Below are 21,755 nucleotides of genomic sequence, written 5' to 3' on the forward strand. Positions count from 1 at the left end.
TGAAATGACAGGCGGGAACTTGTGTTTTGAAAATGGTCCATCATTTCCAGTTTCTTTCCGCGCAAGTTTTTAAGTGAGAATTTGCCTGCAATTCTAGACTGGTTTACCATTCGATTTTCGTGCCTGCTGTTGATACATCAATTAGAAACACATCTCTTTTCCACGTCTTGTTAAATCACCGGAATTTTTTTTCCGTGGGAACACATTTACGGATAAAAGATTTAGTCAAACCCCGCAAAATTTGAACTTCGCAAGAAATTCAGGATACAATGCACTTAGTCGAGGACAATGGGCCTGACGACTTGCAGACAAAATCACCATCTTACTGGTCTCTTTGATGTTTTATACACACAAGGAACTTATTTTGTGTTCTCTTCTCATACTAAAACTTTAATACTTTGGCCAAGTATCTGACATGACACGACAAAACCGGAAGCTGTTCTAGTGGCATATCATTGGGCAAATTTTTAGGGCGCAGTGAGTTTTAGGCAAGTATTGACCAATGGCGCAGCGTCTTCGAAAGCATTTGACTTAGAGCTTGTATTGACGTCTAAACTTGTACCCTGCACCTTGCCTGTTAACTCTCGCCCCTCCACAAAAAGACAACTTATCGGTTGGAGTCAGAAGTTATTTTATTTTCACTAAAAAACAAACAAAATATAATAAAAAAAAAAGGTAAACAAAGACCTTTTTGAAGTCTTGTTGCTCCGAATTTTTAAGAAGTTTCGCAATGAAGAAGATAAACAGTTGTGTTCGCGAACTAACTTTGAAGTAAAAGTAATTATCTTGTATGACGAATAGAAGAAAGAAGAAAAGAATAATAAAAAAACAAACTGAAGTGAATATAATTTCAAAAAGACAGCGCCTCTTCGAAAAAAAACAAAAACAAAAAACAGAAAACAAAGAAACGTCAGGAATAAATGAACCTCGAGACCTGGAACCCCAACATCATGCGCGGAAGATGAAGATTGGGGACTGAACTGTTATGAAGGTAATAAGACTCAAAGTGATACAAAATCTAGCTTCTGAACACATCCTTTCGTGAACACACCCTCAAAGCTCCAGCAGCTTTCCACGTAAGAGTTACAATTATGAGGATCTACTAATTTAAGATATTAAAATATAATTCTCCACGTCATTTGACATATGTTGTCCTTATCTGCACAACTGACGAAATTTGCATATTTATTTTTATAAATGGTCACGCTCCTCCTTTCGAATGTGACTCGCCCTTAACGCCCGCTTTGCGCGCGCCTCGCGATTTATTCTGCTCGCCTTACAAGCGCAAAAAAAAAGGAAAAAAAGAGAAAGAAAAAGAAAAAAACCGACGACTTTGCAAGCTTATCTAGCTCCGAAGCTTGGGCACCAGACAGTGTGCAGTGCATGACTTATCATAGGCTTTCCAGCGATGAGCTGCGTCCCAAGAGTGACATGTTCTTCAGTTCCGTTTTCTCAGTTGTTTTCTCGTGAACTATGATAATCTCTACATTCCAACCAACACAAATTAATCATACGCACCCATTTTTGTTTCACAGGATCATGTCTGAAACGTGCACATTTTTACTACAATTCCTCAAGCGTTTCACCAATTCTTTCTTATTTGATAACACGTTCTAAGATAAAAATTAAAGTTCGATCGTAAAGAATCCTGGTGTTTGTCTATAATCATATCATACATTGCTCAAATTTTTCAAAGAGACTTAAACAGAACACTGAACGTTCAATACTACATTATAACAAACGATCGCAGAGGTTTCTTTCACAAGCGTCGTTTAGTCACGCAATATGACACGCTATATCCACGCGAGTCGCGTTGGGTGACGGGATTGCGAGACGAGACCGATCAATAATTGTGAAGGAAAAGGATCACACCTCACGATTTCTGCTGTCAATATGTTATAATGAATATGACTTGAAAACTATTCTAATTATGGTTGCATCAATTATCTTAATTTTTTTTCAACAAAAGGCAAGGCCACGTTTTCACTTTAAATCTGATATTTCATGAATTTGACGATCAGTGCATCTCTTGAATTCCCAAAACTGCCTATCATCTTCTTTCTTCTTACAGTATCAATATGCTTAAAAAAAAAACATATCAAATATATTTTCTAGCGGGAAATTGGTCTAAATGCGTCACGTGGCCAAATCTGCTCACCTGAAACTAGAGAATGTCTTAAGTCATATTCACCAATTTACCAAAATTCTCATTTCTTATGTCCTTCTTTCCTCGTGCTTCCTACTGACGTCCATTTCATTACGACTTTGTCTCTTTTAAGTCGTATTTCGAAGTCATTTGTGGTGTTCTGACGCAATCTTTCATCGACTGAAACGTTGCGTGCCATTACAGTAATTCTTTGACAAAAATGTCAATAACTAAAATCCTCGTCACAAAACAGACGTCCATAATCCGTTTGTAGAGCTCTTTTACAGCAGAAGAATGTTTCAAAACCAAGGTTATAGTCTGAAAAAAGAAAGTATTTTCACAGTTGAATCATAAGCCGAACATTTCATCATCCGCCTGGTTTTCCATTTGCATTTGTCTCTGTCTGGGACGGTTACTGCCTCCCTTTACGCTACCACTCCGCATACCGCCAGCAGCGGCTCGGTCCGCAAGAAACTGGTCGAACTCTGAAAGAAAAAGCGAAAATGATGTTCGTAAACGACTTGCTGCAAAAAAAAGAAAGTTTTCCATTATAATCGAAGCAATTTCAACGGCCGATCACAACTAAAGAAAATATCACATAGTATCAATGAAAATCTTCATTTGAGAGTCGTAAGTTAGCCGAGATTTCATTGCATTGCATTGTACCCATAAACCATTCAGATGCAGCCGAATTTTAACCAATCATGACTTGATCACGTGAAATTTCCCGCGCTTGAGGCAGTTCTAGCTCTGAGTCCTTGTTGGCTGATACTTTCCTCTGTTACTTCTGACAATTGTAATTTCAAATCGAAACGCACTTTAGGCTCCACAAACCTGAACTACTCAAGGTGTCACCAGCTGGTTGGCCAGCAGCGGCTTCAGCCTGTTGAGTGAGCAAATGTGTTACTGACTTATTGATAAAATCCCCTTTGGCACAGCCAAAGCACTAGTACCCCATGGTTGTTTATTCGTTTCCGTAGCGAAGGAAAGCTATTCTCTATCTTCTTAGTCATTCTTCGCGCGCTCTGCTCGCACAAAGCTGCTCTAGCTTTGAAAATTCTTCCCAGTAGAGCTTAGTACTGGGCACGAGTATGGATGGGGAACACGGATCAATGTCAGTATCTGAGCAACTGCGCACCTATCCCTCCCGTAACCCGAAAACAGTCAACTTATCACAACTTGGGGTTGATGTTGGGTTAGGGGAGGGGTAGGTGCATAGTTGCTCCGATACTGACATTGATCCGAGAACATGAGGACCTTGCTTGGAGCGGTCAGAATCCAAACACAACACCAAGGTAATTTAAAATAAGAATAACGGGGATAACTTTCTAAACTGTGGTACTAGGTCGGTGGGAGAGTGAAACAGAGTAATTTAGTAATATCAACTGAGTTGATAACGTAAATTGGCCACCGTAAAGAGTTTCAAAGCTGACGTTTGGAGCGTTAGCCTTTTCAAAAGAACGAATGGCGAAGGGCTAACATTCGATATGTCAGCTTTGAAACTCTTTACGGTGGCCAATTTACGTTATCAACTCAGTTGATAATACTTAATTACCCTAATTTGATATATGGACAACTGTTTTGAGTCTATACACTTATGAAATTCAAATTTGTAATATCAATCTGAATAAAAATACATAACTATTGCTATCCTTACCACATCTTTCTCCGTTATATCGAGCCACGACTCAATGTCATCCATTGCACTGAAATAAAAAAAGTACAGAGACAATTTTAGAAGCTGAACATTGGTGGACTTCCCTATAACATTGTTACTAGGGGGGGGGGGGGGGAGAGGAGATATATGGCTCTGATCCGAGGTGCTCCCCGTCAGTGATACGTACAATGTTCTAGAGCTAAAAACATGACTAGGCGCCTTCAAAATAAATCATAGCTTAGAAAAACGCTTGGAGGCGAGTGGATCAGCCATTTCAAAGGATCAAAACTTCAATCTTACGAGCAAAGTGACCCATTACTGATCAACTTTATGCCGATTTCTGTAACTTGAAGTTACTTGGAGTATTGTAACTTGTCCTTGGCGAAAAGTTAGCAGGTCGCAGATAACCCCTCCTGGAAGTATCTCCAAGGGGTATCTTCCAGGGGTATCTCCAGGGGGTATCTTACGGAAATATATCCCGAGGGTTTATTCCGGGGGTATCTCCCTGGAATATCTCCCAGGGTATCCTCCAGGGCCCACAAAACCAAGGCTTGTCCCAGTTTCCGTGGCTGGAATCAACTTGGAGAGTCGCGAATCCTCCTCATTGGGATGCTGCTGCATTTCCCCCAACTGCAACCTATTTATAGCCCTGGGGTGGGGGGGGGAGGACAATGCACATCCTCAATTTAAATTAAAGGGACACTCTGTCAGTCGGAGGGTAGCGTCTACTTGAAAGGCTTTTGCACGAATAAGTCATCATTGGTGTAGCTTTTCCACCAATAATTCTCTAACCTTCGTTCCTCGGTCTGCAGGAAAAAGGAAAAACAAACACAAGTACGTTAAAAAAAGTCTCGACACACTATCAAGTCTATGATAACTCATAGACTGACTGCAAGTTATTCAAATCTTGTACGAAAGTGGACTAATTTCTAACTAGTCACATATAATCTCTCTTAGCAGTCTGAAATAATATTAGTTTGTTATATAATTTGGGCTGGCCAATTTAAGACAGTTATCTTCAATCATTAGCCTTGCTCTTTCGATCTGTGAAAGAGGACTCTATACTCTATACTCTTTACTCAAACCCTTCCAACGAATTTGATATAAATCTTACCACCGAGCAGCATCAAAGTATCACAGCGCTTTATGACAATGTCGTTGCACCAGAACCAAAGCCGTCACAAGGACCAATCACAATACAACTAAATATCAATTTTTTATTAATCAGGTGCAAAACTTAGACCAATCACGACTTAGCCTTCCGTGTTTTCGCGCGCCTTAGGCAGTTTGGTTGTTCTTCTTTTGAGTTCCCATTGGTTCTTAAAGGTTTTTCCTGTCTTCTTATTGGCTGTTATGATAACTTTTGTTTGGGTTTAAACAACAATCAATTAAAAAGCGCTCTATCAATAAAAATACTACATACCTTGGCTGCTTGTGTGTCTGCGGAGTCTGTCTTTTGAAGAGACATGGAATTACCAATCGAGCGATCGAAAGGCTGCAGGTTGTCCGTGTACGAGGATCCTCTGGAAAACAAGGAAAATCATTCGACATAAAAATAAAAAACTCGCGACAACGATTTGTCATCGTTAATGCAATATGTTATTACTGAAAAGACTAGGTCAGCTTAGGAGAGAGTTAATCTAAGAGACAGGATCACAAAATTACTCTGAGAGTAATTTTACACTCAAGGAATCTGATCTCCCAGGAATGAAGTTTCAAGGAATAGCTCGGAATTGTAAAAAAAGAGAAAAAAACCGATGAGAATATGATGAACTCCTTGGCTTCCTTCCGGAGGGTTTCATTTCCTTCACAAAATATGGGAAAAACTGAGAAACTCACCCTTTCCTGCTCTCGTCAAAAGTAGTTTTCCTTGATTGAGCAAACATGTCAAATTCTTCATCCTCCTGGTCAGCAGAAGTGGTTCCTATATCTACATACAAACAGAACAAAGTAAGATGAAAGGACCTACTTTACGGCTCGTCCATTGAAACAAGTTAGCAGCTTTTAATTGCGCATCGAAAGTGATCCGGGAGTTCTTTGGTTTTGCTCTACCTCGTTCTCGCGCCATCATCTCAGCCAATCAAATGCAAGACTAAAACCAACCCCATCCTGGTCACTTGCGTTTTCCCGCGCTTCAAGCAGGTTGCTTGTTTTTTCTTTGAGTTCCCATTGGTTAATCATGATTTTAAGCTTTGCCCTGATAGGCCGTTGTGATTACTTTGGGTTTAGTTTTTTTGCCACTCGATTGAAAACTGCTATATTTGAAGTCCGTGTTTATCTTCTCTATTCTTAACAAACAACCATCATTCCTTTGTAGCTTCTTTACGGTCCTTTGATCTTTTCCCACCCATTTATGGTTTCCCTTTATTGAAAGGTAATGTTTCTATAAAAAATAAAAAAAAAAACCCTCACTGATTAACTGGGAACAGACTTGATCACATGTCATCAAATATAGCAGTAACGCCTTAAAACAATTAAAGCAAAAGCTTAAAGCAATTTAAGCAAAAGCTTAAAGCAAAGCCAGAGTCAAGACTTACTCATGGCTTGCACCTGAGAGGTCATGCCATTGACCGAAGCAGCCTGGGAAGGAGTGGATACGTCATCATCAAAACTAATCAGCGAGTCACCCCTGAGAGACAAGAAATAAAGAAAAATAATTAAGTAAATATCAGCATGTACTTCAGAGCCCAGGGTCTTACCAAAGAACAAAACAAAGTGATCCGATCTGAGCTTCCAATTCTACATTACATGTCTCTCGGAGAAAATGTATATATGACGCCTTACCCAGCTGGTGCCGGCGCTGCTGCTGAAGCTGGTGCCAGTGCTGCTGAAGCTGGTGCCAGCGCTGCTGAAGCTGGCACCGCTACTGGAGGTTGCGGTTGAGATGGTTCAATTGTACCTGGCAACTATATATAAAAATAAAAAATTTTACCTTGAGTCAACAATCAAAACTGCAATGTTTCCCTGAAAGATAAACGTCCTCTAAGGCTCATTTGAAAGAACGTGAAATTTTACGTGAGGGAAGGGGAGAGAAAGATAGTCAAACTTTCAATGTTTGTTGGACTGGGAGGAATCTTCTTCCCACCCCTACCATTCGTTGTGTTCATTAGATCCATGATGCTCAGTCATTTCACTAGCACTGCCTGGATGATAATCCAGAGAGGTTTTATAGGTTTTACAGAAGATCTGCAAATAAATCAGTCCTTACTCTGTGTGAATTTTCTGGCCAGGCTGTTGTTGTTCTACCAGTCTGAACTGGTAAAGGTTCCACTGGAGCAGGTCTTGGGGGTGTAGGGGGAGCTTCTGACGGCTGACTCTGCTGATGTACTGCTTGTCGAAACCTCTCATACCGGTCGTATCGAATAAACACATTGTTGAGATCATCATTAACACTCAAAAGCATACCTAATGGAGAAAGATGCATGTCATTGAAAATTTTTTGCAATAAACAGACCCTTTGATTATGTTCTTTCAAATGCTGCTTTTATACTTTTAAACAATATTGTTTCGTAGCTTTAAAAGTCTTTCAGGCACAATGCAAAAGGAGTATTAAAACATTCCTCATATCTTTCCTGTTGCATAAAATTTTTTTGCATGGCTGCCTAGGTGAAAGCTAGAAGAGAGCAAAATTGTTCCTTAAAAATTTGATCAAATACAATGACACTGCTGTTAATAACAGCTGGGAGGTGAGGACTGAAATGACAAGGCTGTGAAGGTTATCTTCCTGAGCAGCAAAAAAAATGATGATCTGGTTTGGCTCTAAGCACTTACCTTTGAACCAAGAAGTTAGGCCAATATAAATGTTCATTTTATCCCTGAATTGCATTTTTTAATTTGACCCTTTACCCCCTAATATCAGCATGCATTCTCTATCTAGTATCAGTTCTCTATACATTTCCTAAGGTTCTGACAAGGAGAATTTGTTTAAGAATCATGAACTTCTTTAGTTGGTTATTATTTTCATTGTTTCCTTGACCTGAATGTGTGACTCAGGGGTGACATTGTAAGAAGTTAGATATTAGTTACTCTCAGGGGTCAGAGGGATAAAACTCAGATATTCTTACCAACTACTTCTTCATTTGCTACTCTCTCAATCAGCTCCAGAACTCGCTGCTGCATGGCACGACAAGTTCTGTTCAATTCCTGTCAAAACAACAGATACCAAAACATGAAACTGAATGGCTTCCAGGAAGATTTGCGTTTTTTACCTTTCTTTTTCCAACAGATTAATCTGCATCAAGCTTGAGGAATTTCTGTCCATTACACAAGAGATTGCTGATCAATTTTTTTGATCAAAAAGCACACCTAGTACACCTAGGTTATTTTTAAATACACATTTTAAAGATTTACTTGTAAGAGCTGCAAATCTCCTGCTTCTTCCTGTCCAGGTGTCATTTCTGTTAACATTTCTGACATAACATTTATATTTCCATTCACAATGTCAATTTCTGAGCGTATTTTTCCAAGCTGCTCAGGTGTGGGAACCACAGGACCGCTGGGTGCTTGCATTGGACGCATAGATTGGACTGGCTGTGGCACAGGAGGCTGAAAGGCAGAGTGACTAATTGATGTAAAGTTTATGAAAAAAATATGGTGCACCATATTGACTTGAAATGAAAAGCACAACTCCCTTTATCATGAATATCATATTAATTATAGATTTGCACTAAGGGTGGAACAGAAGAGAGGGGTTGAACAATCCTGCCCTGTATGTTAAGTTTAAGAGAGATACTTAGCCCAGTTTCATTAACACAAAAAGACTTGGAGTATCCCTGTTCCTCCTTAATGAGATGCTTAACTGTCCGTAGTGGATACATGTGACCCCTGTGCAGTTTATCAACTTACACTAGAGGGTTTGCTTCAGCCTAGTTGTAATCCTGAGTGAAGAGAGGCATTGTGAGACTAAAGTGTTATGTCTAAGAACAGGCTCTTGCATTAACATTTCCCTAGCAGCCCCATTTCTGGACACGGCTGCCTATTTCATCATCAGCAGCTGCTTAGGGAAAAAGTTATTGAAACTCCTACCAAATGACCTAGCAAAAACTTGAATTATCATCTTGAGACAGATTTTGCATCCTAAACACTGGGCCAAAGTGTCTCTAGACTACATTGATCCCCCCTTAAAAATGCAAAGAAAAGTGAAACAAAAAAAATTACCTGACTGGGAGGTGGCCTTGATGGCGCTGGGGCTGGTCGTTCTGGTTGAGTCTGAAATGGTGTGAATAAATGTTGTTTCATTCTGTATTATATAAATGAGGGAGTACCTGGAAAATCTTGTGCCCTATAAATGAACTAGAATCTAGAAATTGAAAAATTGGTATTGCATGTGCTCATAATCCATCTTTTGAGTCTGGGTTTCCATTGGGTTTTGTTGGTCTTAACCCTTTACCTCCCATAAGTGATGGTGACAGAATTTCTCCTTACAATATCGATACAATTTCAAGCAGACAAGTGATGAGAATATAGAAAATATCAGTTAGGGAATTATAGGTTGATCCAATACTAAATTCTCCAAACTAATATCACAAGAACTGTATGGCAGACAGTAAGGAGAATCACTAATGAGATCTTGGGATTTCAAGGGTTAACAAATATCACAGCAGAGGTTTTTTCAGTAGAAAAAAAATTATGGCTTGCCCATTGCATTCTTATTTTGAAAGCAGCTTAACCCTACAGTTCAGAATTTCAACATTGTACACAATTTGTAACTTGCCACCAGTTTTACTAACACTGGGATAGCAGGCAATGAAATTGCCTATGCCCTTTACCATAAACACTTTCATCCAATTCAAGGAACTGCACTTTCACTAAAACTTTCTCAGTAATACATAAATTCCATGAACTCATGATAATAATGTTGTGTCTTACCCTTTGTGGTGTGTAGATAGGAGACAAGGTGTCTAGATTTTTGGCTGGAAACTCCAAACCTACAGTTGCAAAGAAAAGTACTGACAACAAAATCTGACTACACAGGTAAATGTTTCTGTGTTTCTGATTTCTGGGGGGTGAACTTAATTCTTCAGCCTTAACTTCAACTAACTATACTACACAGAGTAGGGCATCAAAGAACCTATGGCACAGTTAACTTTCAAAGAACATACTAGGAGCAGTAGACCCCATTGCTGAATTCTGGCCTATTAAACATTTACTCTTAAGCAAGAAGATGGGGGACAGTCATCATTTGTAGATCTAGGTTGCTTAAATGTCACTACAGTAATTCCCTTGGAATTCATTTCTCATTTTTCCTGCTCACAAATTTAAAAACAAACTTGAGCATTGCACCCATAAAAAATGGCAGCTTTTATTAAGGCCAGAAGCTTGCTAGCAATTTTCTTTGGTGTTGTTTAATTTAAAAGGTAAAATTGAACAATGTTATCAAACCTTGAGCTCTGAGAGATTCATAAGTCTCCATCACATTAGTCAGTTCAGGAGATCCTCGGAAGGCATCCGCCCAGTCTTGGATAAGAGAGAGTATCTTATCCTGGACAATCTGAGGTGGATTAGTCTAAATATTTATGAAGGAAAGAGATGTTAATAATCCTTTACACCTTTACATCAATGTACAAATTCTCCCTAATGCTCTCTGTACATTTCCTGAGGTGCTGGCAAGGAGAAATTGCTCAACAAACAGAGCTTCTTAGGTTGGAGATCATTTCCTTTATTCTCATGAACTTGATTAATAACACAGCAGTATTTACTGTGAGGAGAAATTAGATGCTGGTCACTTTTAGGTTTTAAAAGGCTAAGGGACTGGGAATTTAGACTACTTTGAATTTAATTGATACAGGTATACTTCAAACTGATTGATCCAACCCAAGGACTTACCTTAGGACTTAAAATTTTTACAAGTTCATCAAGGAAATCCTTTTTTGCAATAAGCAGATGGAATCTATGACCACAATTTTTAACACAAGTCTCAAGTACCTGGAAAAGATTTATAACGGAGAAAAACTTAGGGTTTTGGCTGAAAGGAACAAAATTGAATAGATAAGTACAAGAGCTTGAGTACTTTAATTATCAAACATGTTAAATAAATTAGTTACATAAAATACAGAAACCGAAATGAATATCAAAGTCACACTAACCCTTTCACTCTTGAGAACTTATTAATCATTCTCCTTACTATCTGCTATGCAATTCTTTTGATGTCAGTTTGGAGAATTTTATATTGAATCAACTTATTTATATTTTTCTTTATTCTCATGACTTGTCTGGTTGATATTGTATTGATATTGTAAGGAGAAATTATTTCTTGGTAACTCATTTCTCAGAATTGGGTTAAAGCACCTACTTTGAATGTAGAAGGAAATCACAATAAACCAAACAGCCAAGACACTTTTTTTTTAAGTGTTCATGAAATTCCTTTAACATAAACATATCTCAATGAGAAAAAACATTCGATTTATAAATGTTAGTTTTACAGAGGTAACTGCATACGTATCTTCCAAGATTTCAGTCCCTTAGAGATCACTCACCGTCAAAGTCAGGAGAACACTTTTAAAGTTTTTATTTCCAGCCAGTCTCTTCCGGATGGCTTTAGCAGCATCTTTAGGGCTAGTTGAATGAAAAACATTCACAAATTAAGATCTAAAGTTGAAATAATCATCACAGAAATACAGAATACCAAGCTTGTATGCACAAATGCGATTCGAAGGGATGACGGTCACAAGAATTTTAAAGTTAGAAAATTATAAATTTAAGACTCTGAGGATGCAACTTAACAGCTGAGAACAGAAGCATTTCTTGATAAGACTAAACGTACCCGTCCTCGGTCTCATTGATTATGTCACAAATTTCAATATTCGCAGCCCAGTCTTCGGATGGCAAGTTCCCATCGGTAGCTTTTTCTGAAAATTTATACGTCACATGAAGTTACAGGCTCGATCACTAAAGGTATGATCGAAGAATTTGATCCAGCTTAAGTGTCAATTAATGCACTAGGTGGACAATAAAGTTATCTCTGTCAAAGGAAAGGAGTGTAAGATTTCAAAAATTTCCAAAATTAGTAACTTCTAGCTTGAGAAATACCTATTCTTTGTCCTACTGGTGTTGAGAAAGGGTTCGGTCCAAACAGGGAAGCCATCTTGGAATCCCTTTGAAACAATGACGTCATTTACTTTAAATATCTGGCCTCGATATGGTTTCTCCTACCCAGGAACTCTCGTCAATACTTGGAACGTGTCCCAGGTTGTACACCAATTAACATGGCGGACGAGATGAGGTAATATATTTTGCCGTTGTCTGATAATTTTCTCTTTCGCAGGTGCTTTTAGATTCTCTGAGGGCTAGATCTCTTACAAATGCAAGCGAAGTTCCACGTTAGGCAGCTAGCAAAGTTAGAGTAAATCTTAAGATCGTTCATTTGCGATATTTAAACTGATCGTCTAACGAGGTAATTATATGTCATTTTGTAGTTTGTAACTGCCAACGTTACAAATTTAATTTCTGTATCGATTTTGGTGAACATCTGTTGGTAAAACAACATGTATCTTTCTTTATTCCTTGTAAAGTTTTCTACAAATTCCTCCGGCGTTCTCCTTGATAATTGCAAAAATTCTTGAAACTGTACATGTACGTTTTTCGTGTGTACTTTGACCTGTAATCAACAGAATTAAATATTAAGTTCGTTTGACAGAATTTAATATCAAGTAAGTAGAACGATATCTAGTATTATCAAAATAGCAGATATTTGACAGTAGTATCTAATATCTAAATATTCAAAGTTTTAAAAATATGTGATAAACTTCTTACCCAACAGATGTAACTGTATGTTTTGGATTATCTTTTAATGATAGCTTCAAACGGTGTTTTCCACCACGTACAATGCTTGTGGTCATTATGAGAGAAGGCACGTGTAAACAAAAAAAACTTTTTGCCCAAAGGAGATATTGATAAAAATGTAAACAATATAACAAACAGAAAATAGCCTAGATAAACAACAAATCTGTTTGAGTGGCATGCATAATTTAAGAGCATTTTAGATTTCCCAACTTGTTAATCTTGAATGTTATAGGAAAGCAAGTCAGTTAAGAAAATGCCTCTCCAAAACTTCATTTCTGAAATAATTAACAGATATTTTTTTAATATTAAATAAGACACCAGAGGTAAAAAATTGTTCTTCTCTTCTCACATGTAGTGATGATATGGTGGAAGGAGGGTGTGTCATCATTCATGAAATCTATGATTCTGAGGATGCTCGTGAACAGTTTGAGGCAGATTTGGAGAGAGCCTTGGAGTCACAGTGTGGCATGATTGTTATTGAACCAACAATGATTGGGGAAGAAACAGCACGCTGGATCCAAGTTGGGAACTGTTTACACAAAACAGCTGTTATTAGTGGACTTAGTTGTTTCATTAGTCCATGGGTGCTTCCCAGAATTGTCAAAGAGCCTTCCTGTTATGTATTTGGTGGAGTGAGCATTTTTTGTGCAGCATTGTATGGTGTATCATGGCAGTTTGATCCTTGCTGCCAGTATCAAGTTGAATATGACACTAGAAAGTTGGCAAAGCTACCACTTAGTAGTCTAACATCTTCATCTCCAATCGTGCTGGTAAGAAAGGATGACAAATACCGTAAAAGACTTCACAATGTGGTGGCAGGTTGTGCCTTGGTTTATTGCAGCTGGAAGATTTATAACTGGTATTGTGGTTAATGTGCTGGGGCATTTTGATAGTAACAATATTATTATGGCTTAAAGTCTTTTCACAAAGATCATGATGAGGTATACGAGATGTTCAGGGTTGCACTCAGTTTTCAAGAGGTCAAATATTTACCATGTGATCTTGTGGGGCAGTGGGTGATTGACATTTATTTATTATCATGGTGTTTAAATCATATATAAATTGTGACATTGCCATGCCAACTAAAACACAGCATTCAAAGAGTGGAGATCACACAGCATACATATGACAATGCTTTTTTTCAAGAAGGTCTCTAAGTAGAGGAAAATGTCTACATGGGAGTCATGCCACTAACTAAGACAAAAATGTTTGGGTGTATTACAGAGTGACTTCAATTTATTTGTGTTAAGCATTGTTTTGGAAATGTGAGATTGGAATAACATTGTTACTTCTCAGTCCTTTCAACTCCCAAGAGTGACCAAGACAGAATTTCTCCTTACAATATCACTAAAATATCAAACAGACATGTTATGAAAAAAAGGAAAAATAGCAATTGGGGAATTACAAGTTGATCCAAAACCACATTCTCAGAATTAATATGATTTATAAGACCTGTATGGAAGACAGTAAGGAGATTTTCCAATGAGATCTTGGGGGTGAAGTGTTGACTGTATCTTGATGCATCAAGCCTAACCATTCTCTGTGCTTGGGTTGTTGAAAACATATTGGGTGCCTGGTAAATTTAAAAAAACCGTTATGCATGTACTTGGTATGCATCACAACACTAAGTTGAACTCCCAAGCTTTGCTTTCAATACGCAGACTTTTAAATTTTGAATTTCAATCAGAAAGTATTTCAAAAACCATTATGCATGTACTTGGTATGCATCACAACACTAAGTTGAACTCCCAAGCTTTGCTTTCAACATGCAGACTTTTAAATTTTGAATTTCAATCAGAAAGTATTTCAAAAACACTCAAATCAAATGAAAAATCCAATGAAAACTACAAGAAAGGTTCAAAGATTCATGAAAATTGTGTGCAATAAAAGGTGGGGGGGGGGGGATTTTTCAGTAATGGATATCATCGTGCACAAGTGCCAATAAAATCATTCAGACCTTCAGTGATAGAGGTTGTACATTGGGCTAAAGGATATGTGAAGCTCAATGAGCAATTTATTTAAAAAAAAAAAAGAAAGAAAGAAAGAAAGAAAAGATGTAATGAGATGGGTTACTCTCAAGAATATCTATCTTTTAGTCCCCCTTGAAATCTGTTTGCATTGTGGCTTATCTATTTTTACCAATGTAAATAAAGTTGAATTTCCATTTTAAGTGCTATTCATTTCATATCTACAACAGTGAGATAACTACCCTTCCAGAATTTAGTTCAGTTTCTCTAAAAGCTTGCAGCTACCTGTTTATCCTCCAGGGTGAGGCAGACACTGTGGGCCTGGTATTTACTCAAGGTCCAACCCAAACCACAGTTTTATGCAATCAGTGGGCCTCAGGCTTTTTCTCTAAGAGGGTTGGTTTAATAAAATAAATGTCCTTCCACCATTAGCTATGGCCCTTTCAATGCTATTCACAAAAATTAATGTTCAGATAAAAAGGTTAAGCTAAATCGAGGGGTGTACAGGACACAATTTTGTCAAACAATGGCTAAACTTTGTTTGAATAGTCAGACTGGTAAGAGCAGAGTCTTGTCAAGAGACAGAAAACTGGCCTCAACACAGTCACCCTCCTATGTCTTCAATCCATTATTGATTATCAAGAATTTGGTGTTCTAACAATTTAGCCTGAGTCTTGTCTCCCTCCATACATTAGTCACCCATGTATGTCTCTTCCCAAAATTGTTTCTATCAATTTGTGATTTTTCGATAGTTTGGAAGACGAAGGAGAGAATTCTCTGCCCGATGTTCAATAGCCTGAGCTAGTTTATATTCCGACATGGCTCTTGCTACTTTACACTGCACCTCTGGAACTTCATCTCTTAATGAATACCCTCTATGGGGTAGGTATTCCATACATGGCCTGCCAGAAGTGGTATGCCATGTGATCCTTTTAGTGGAGCAAAACTCAGTTCAGAGAGGCTTCTGAACTTGTAATGAAGGATCTGGTTACCTTTTTGTTGTAGTAATTGTTTAAAATGAACCTAGATCAAAATGATTGTAAACTTTTTATTCATTTTACTCCATATACAGTTTACTTAATAATCATAATCCTGAGACAGTGAAAAATACAGTTTAAACTTGTTTGAATTGACTTCAATCTGAATAACATAAAAGTATAGTTATTACATACTTCCTTCTGTTGTCATGAGCTAAATATTTCAAATTTTCTAATATCAAAATAATAGGAAACTCCAATGAACAAAACAATGTCCACTGTTATCATGAAAAAAATATAAATGAACACAATATCTTTATCATACCATAATTACTGAATGTATCTTGCAGTCTATTTTTAAAATTCATTTAGAGCAAAGCTCTTAAATTGGGGAGTAAATTATTTCCAAACTCTTGGAAAATTGAAAGAATCGATCCCTCTTTTAGTTTGATGCTGCCTGGTATCTTTTGAAACACCTTCAAGAAGTTCAAAGACAGCCTCCATTGGCATTTTTCTTATTTCTGTCACATGTAACAAGTGACCTTTAGAAACAAAGCTGACTGTATACACTAGATCCAAGCCTTCATCAGAATCTCTAATCAGAGGCTGTGAAACAATGTGAGGAACCAACCGAAAACAAGGATTGGCTTTCTTGTCACCTGCCCTGGTCTTAAACAAGCTTTTGTAGTCATCAGGACCTGAAAAAGAACATTTAGAACCCACAATTAATGTTATCAGACTAGTGTTCTTGGCAAATCAGTCATGCATAGGGCTCACACCTGCCAATTGTAAACATCAACCTCATGTATATAGGTCAATTATTGTCCCAGAGTCATCAATCAGTTTTATTAGTTCATACCCCTTTTTTAAGTAAATAACAAAATTACACAAATCTCGTTTGACTGTTTCATCATTAAGTAACATTCTTAGCATGTAGAGCAGGCATGACTTTGATGAACAAAGTTCAGTATTCTGGGTGAATATCTTAGCTGCCACCTTTGATTTTAATAAATGGTCCAAAGGAAGGAGAGGTTAAAAGTCTCAAGAAGTAAAATAACTCAAAGGCCATAACCAGTTTGCCAACCACCATCTTGGCATGTAAATTGGCTGTAAAGGTGATTGATCTAAAAAGTGACAGGGATAAAAACCACATTTGTAATGAAAATAACTCTTATTTTTAAATCATTATCTAGTTAAAAGTTTGTTGTCTTGTCAAAAAACAAGGTTCTATTGATATGTAGGGGGTGTAGATGTGTTAGAAATGTGGCCAAAGGGCAAACTAGATGAACCACAAGCTCCTTACTCCAGCAGCATCATCTCTATTTAGCTGTGAAATTCTTCCTTCAACAATTATCTTTAACAAGTGAAACAATGAAAGTATTAAAAAAATGTTTAACCTCCAGAAATTCCTTTAGGTGTGATTTTAATGAAAAGGAAGTAGTCTTCCACCCCATGCCCCCCCCCCTCCCTAACCTCTGACCCAGCTCTTACCCAAATATAGAGGATCTTCCTCTGTTATGCCAGCCAACAGCTGTCTTCCATCAACAGTCTTCACCAAGAGAACAGCCACATAAGCATCTGCAATGTCACCAAAATGTTTGGCACACTTGGATCCTCTTGGTAAGGATGTCACTGATCGCTTATGATAGGATGGCTTTTCAACTGCTTCCAACTTTGAATCCTCTTTTCTTTGATATTCTGCATGTAATTTCTGAGTGACAGTGGATTTCCCTGGCAAAATTTTTACCTCAATGTCTTGGTTTTCCATCCTGGACTGCTTTCCAGGGAAGTCCTTGAGAATTTCTTGCCTGGATTGCAGGGATGAGGAATCTTTTGATGCTGATGCAAGGAGTGCCCTCTCCTTTTTATTGTCAAATACAGCCTCCTCTTTCCTATGATTGGTCAAATCACTCAGTTGCTCTTCCAGATCATTGCGCACATGTGGATCTGCCTTGACTTCAATATTCTCTTCTCTACTGACACCTTTATGCCTTGTGTCCTTTGTAAATGGAATTGCATGCTTCTGGACACCCCCCTGATGTAAAACAGAAGGCTTTTCTTTCCTTGCTCCTAGCCATTTTCTGTCAGCTCTTTCTTCTTCTTTTATTGACCTTAGAGGCTTTTTTGCAGCAAAACTGGGATTATCAATTTTCTTTAAAATGTCCTCTAAAAGATAAAGTTCAAATTCCTTTAGGGCCATGTCATCACTGTTAACTTTGTTGAAGTCCTCCTGGTTATGAAAACTAGAATCATCACCAAAGTCATTACCTATCTCTTCTGGAGATATAGGAGCTGCTTTTGTAAATAACCTATCAAATTTGTGTTTCTCAATTAAATCTGAACTAACTGAAAACAACTTTCTTGGTTGTGGTCTTGCATATTTATCATTCATCGTTTCACTGACATCACCAGAATTCCAATCATTCACTTGATGTGAAATGTCTCTGGATTTTCTGGATTTAGAAATCAGTGTCACAGCCTCAGGCTTTGGCAGCCAGATCACAAAAGCCTGTTGGGTACCACTAAGTCCTGGTACAGGGACTGGTGCCACAGCAAGACCAGTCCTGCTATGAAAAGACCAACTTATCTCCCCGGTGCGACCATCAATGACTAGCAGTGAGGAGGAACTATTTGTGTGAGCAACAAACAATCCAATATCTGTCACATTTTCTTTAACAGAGTGTGGAGTTGAAAACAACCTGGCATGAAAAAGAAAAAGAAACTTGTATTTCGCATTTCTGGTATGATAATCAAACAATAAGCATGCTGTACTTAAGTTTGAAATGTTCAGGTTCAAACCCTGGAAAGGGTCACTGAGTTGAAATCGTGGAAAGGATACTTTATTCTTGCAGTCCTGTGGACAATGGCTTTAAATAATTACAATCTAACTGCACTATAACCCTGTCAAACTCCTAAAGAGGGGGAAGGAGAGGGGGTAACCTAAAGAAGACCACAATAATGAACCAGCTCACTTGCAACACTTCATTGGTGGCAAAATTTAAAACAAGGATTTGCGATGACCAATTTATATACTGCAGCTGTGATCAGCTTGCAAGCACAAGGAGAGGTAATTTTGGAGCAGACTTTGAGTTTCTAGAAACAAATTTCAAAAAGGGTAATTCTGTTACTTTTAAGCCAATACAAAAAGACAAAACACAATGGTCACTTTCTAATCATATGGAAACAGGATTGTTTTTAACCATATTAATTAAACAATATGTCAGGCTATAATAATTCTACGCAATAGTTGAGTAACAAAATTGAAACACTTACTTGTGAATAACTGCATCAGAAGGTACTACCATTCTCCACACAACAGCCAAATCAGTGCCATTCATGGCCAGAAGAGAAGTACCGTTCTCCTTGATTACAAAAACAACATCTTTCACCCCATTACCATCCAAATCTGTCAACAACGGTTGGATTAGGAAAACAGCATCTTTAAGAATGCTGATGAAACCAGTGTGTGGGTCTGGTACATGTTTTCCCCATGCTTCTCCTGGAATTGATTTTGTTGGCTGGGTTACTTTCTCAAACAAATCGTGAACTGACATCGCCCAAAGTGATGTTGTATTTGTCTTGTGTGCTAATGTACCAACAATAACAAACTGTTGTTTACTCGGGAGAGTGTGAGCAGCAAGGATATTACTGATATTGTGACCTCCAGGCAATGGTACAGGGTTGCCAAGAAGTTTCCCTAGTTTTCCAGATACCAAATTGATATAACCTTTACTGTTACCCATGGGAAGGTCACTGACGAAAACAATGTCTTTTTCACCATCATCATCAACATCACTGACAAATTTAATTGAACCAACTTTACCACTAAATGATGATTTCCACTTGGTGGTTCCATTCTCTGGGTTGAAAAAAACAAGATTTACTTTTTCTTCAACGAACAAACAATGTTGGTTGTTTTTTTCATCAATGCCCTCTGTGGCCTTTTCACAAGCCAAAAGTCCAAGGGAGGAATTGCGACTGAAAACCCACAGACTATTACCACACGATCCATGCAGGGCCAAAAGACCACTGCCGTGACAATCTTTGTAATTACAAAGTTGGCTCAAGAATGAAGAATTTGTTGACTCCATCGCTTTTATGTCAAATTCAACTATAACGTCTGGCCTACCATCTCCTGTCACATCAACCAAGGAAGTCACAACAGGAATAATACCACCAAATTGGTGAGTCCAGTTCACTGCTGTCAGTTGCCCCTTGCCAGGACAGACTGGGAGCTTCTGACATTTTGGTTTATGACAAGGAAGAAGAAAAGCAAAGGCGAATATAGTAAACACACATAGCAACAATGCGCCTACCAAGACGATCCGACGTTTCAAGGACAGTGGTTGTTTTTCCGCAGATTCCGACGGCTCTTCGCTATCGTCAAAGAGAGATTTTGCGTTACCAGTCCATAAGTTTCCCTGTGTATTTGCATCTCCTTCGAGTTCCTCCGCTGATGAGTCCATCTCCACCAGAGGTCTGGAATCGGTCGATCTTGTGGCCATTTGGTTGAAATTGTTTCAAACGAAGTTGTCAAAATTAGCCTCTCGAGAGGCGATCGACTACCGGTAAAATTGGAGATATTTAAAATTCACTCAGATCTTTTCTCCAAGTAAGCAAAATTTCCTTTTTCGTAAAGTTGAAAAGGCTGATAACGAGCAAATCAAAGTTTCATCAGCTGTAATACAATACCCACTGTTTATCACAAACTTTGAGTCAGCATAAATTTTCCAACCACACTGAATGGACGCTACACTGTGAACTATTAACTATCACTATTACATTAAACAAACTCCTTCAAACAGCTGTTCTGTTCCCCCAACACTGAGTTAATTGCCTCGCCAAATAACGCACACAGTAATTGTGCGCGTTACATAAGGACTCAATTTTCAATATGCCCTTTGAAGGAGAAACTCTCTTCGCCGCTAAGTCCCCTTGTGTTTCGATCCTTGCATCAAAGGAAACCGCCTCCATTTGACGTCAGTTGGTAAAAATTGTCTTTTAGAACCACCGCTTTCTCAGTGTGTGCGGCATTGTGTATTGTTATCTCCTTTATCTCTGTTTTGTGGGACTTTACACGATCAGCTGTTTTACCATCTGTTACTAATCGCCATGTTCACTTTCTGCCAAAACAATACTAACTAGGGAGGAGTGAGTGGGCAGTCCAAGGTAAAAAAGAGGGGTTGGGATGGGTTACCGAATGGCATATAGGGTTTCTGGCAAATCTTCCGTTAATCTTCCAGTTCATGTAAACAATTTGACTGTAGCAATAGTCCAAATCATCAGGGGAGTCATTTGAAAGAAATCATCCGAAACAGCTCATGTTGGCCGACAGCCTTCTTTTTTCGGACCCTTCCGTCTAATTTCAGACATTTCCGTCCGATTTTAGACACTTCTGTCCGATTCCATACACTTTCATCCAGTTTCGGATGCTATCTCACGCTATCTTTCACTCTCGTCCGACTTAAGACACTACCGTCCGTCCATTTTCGAACACTTCCATCCAATTTTGGCACGCTATTGCCTGATTTTGGAAACTTCGGTTGGCTTTGACTTGAGGTAGAAGAGCAAACATCATCACAATGGAATATGCGGTAAATATAATTAATCACCTTAGAGTAACCTTTAAACGTGAAAATGTGTGATGTGTGATTACCTTACTCGGCACTCTGAAAAGGTGGAAACATGAAAATTTGGAAATTTTGAACGCCATCGTCCGATTTTCGACACTTCCTTCCGATTCTAGACACTTCCGTCCGTCCACCTCTTTTTCAATCCAACATCGGACGCTATCGTCTAATTTCGGACAACTCCGTCTGCTTTTAGGCGCTTTCCTCTGACTTGCAGTGACCGGGAAACAAATATTCCTCTCTACAGCTTGGTTCGCCAGTGGTTCTCTTCGGCAGGATAGATTTGTCAGCCAAAAATATAAAGAAATTAAAAACTCAAAATACATCAGCAACATAAGTTTCATAGCTTTTAATCGTTTATTTCTTAATCAAGACTTAATTCATTTTTTTTTTGTCGTTTTACAATCTTCTATAGTCACTATAGTAGCGTTTATTTATGTATGTAGACTTTGTAGAGAACACATGGATCAAAATCAAAAGAAGATTCCTTAACCTAATCTCTATTGTAGTCAGATAAGTGTTTACTCCAGTTACTAGATTCCAGCACAGCCGTTGTTCAGATAGTCACGTAATCAGCGTCACGTGATGATTGTCACG

The 21,755-nt window shown here is 38.3% G+C and overlaps 3 protein-coding genes across 4 annotated transcripts; 1 reads left to right on the forward strand and 2 right to left on the reverse strand.

Moving 5' to 3' along the window:
- Nucleotides 1–1,521: 1,521 nt before the first annotated feature.
- LOC113667676 (TOM1-like protein 2) lies at nt 1,522–11,981 on the reverse strand. The gene is made up of 18 exons (XM_089185024.1): nt 11,832–11,981; nt 11,566–11,650; nt 11,279–11,357; nt 10,629–10,727; nt 10,185–10,308; nt 9,672–9,730; nt 8,961–9,011; nt 8,154–8,348; nt 7,868–7,946; nt 7,012–7,208; nt 6,588–6,709; nt 6,341–6,432; nt 5,643–5,733; nt 5,227–5,326; nt 4,596–4,609; nt 3,804–3,852; nt 2,981–3,029; nt 1,522–2,631 (listed from the first exon to the last, which is right to left on the reverse strand). Exons 1-18 carry the CDS (start codon nt 11,914–11,916, stop codon nt 2,495–2,497), a joined length of 1,707 nt encoding a protein of 568 aa, XP_089041150.1. The 5' UTR covers nt 11,917–11,981; the 3' UTR covers nt 1,522–2,494.
- Nucleotides 11,973–14,754, forward strand: LOC113667675 (transmembrane protein 11, mitochondrial). 2 transcript variants are annotated; one of them, XM_027183533.2, is made up of 2 exons: nt 11,973–12,024; nt 12,940–14,754. In XM_027183533.2, the coding sequence occupies exons 1-2, from the start codon at nt 12,008–12,010 to the stop codon at nt 13,454–13,456; spliced, it is 534 nt and encodes a 177-aa protein (XP_027039334.1). In that variant the 5' UTR covers nt 11,973–12,007; the 3' UTR covers nt 13,457–14,754. The 2 variants fall into 2 exon arrangements, with proteins under 2 accessions (XP_027039334.1, XP_089041158.1); XM_089185032.1 differs by lacking the exon at nt 11,973–12,024 and adding an exon at nt 12,175–12,195.
- Nucleotides 14,755–15,585: 831 nt separating this feature from the next.
- Nucleotides 15,586–21,515, reverse strand: LOC113667692 (uncharacterized). Its single transcript, XM_027183553.2, has 3 exons — nt 18,802–21,515; nt 17,020–18,227; nt 15,586–16,226 (listed from the first exon to the last, which is right to left on the reverse strand). Exons 1-3 carry the CDS (start codon nt 20,031–20,033, stop codon nt 15,928–15,930), a joined length of 2,739 nt encoding a protein of 912 aa, XP_027039354.2. The 5' UTR covers nt 20,034–21,515; the 3' UTR covers nt 15,586–15,927.
- Nucleotides 21,516–21,755: the final 240 nt, after the last annotated feature.

Source organism: Pocillopora damicornis, chromosome 10 (genome assembly GCF_964200805.1).
Source record: "Pocillopora damicornis chromosome 10, jaPocDami1.2, whole genome shotgun sequence".
NCBI classification, from domain to species: Eukaryota; Metazoa; Cnidaria; class Anthozoa; order Scleractinia; family Pocilloporidae; genus Pocillopora; species Pocillopora damicornis.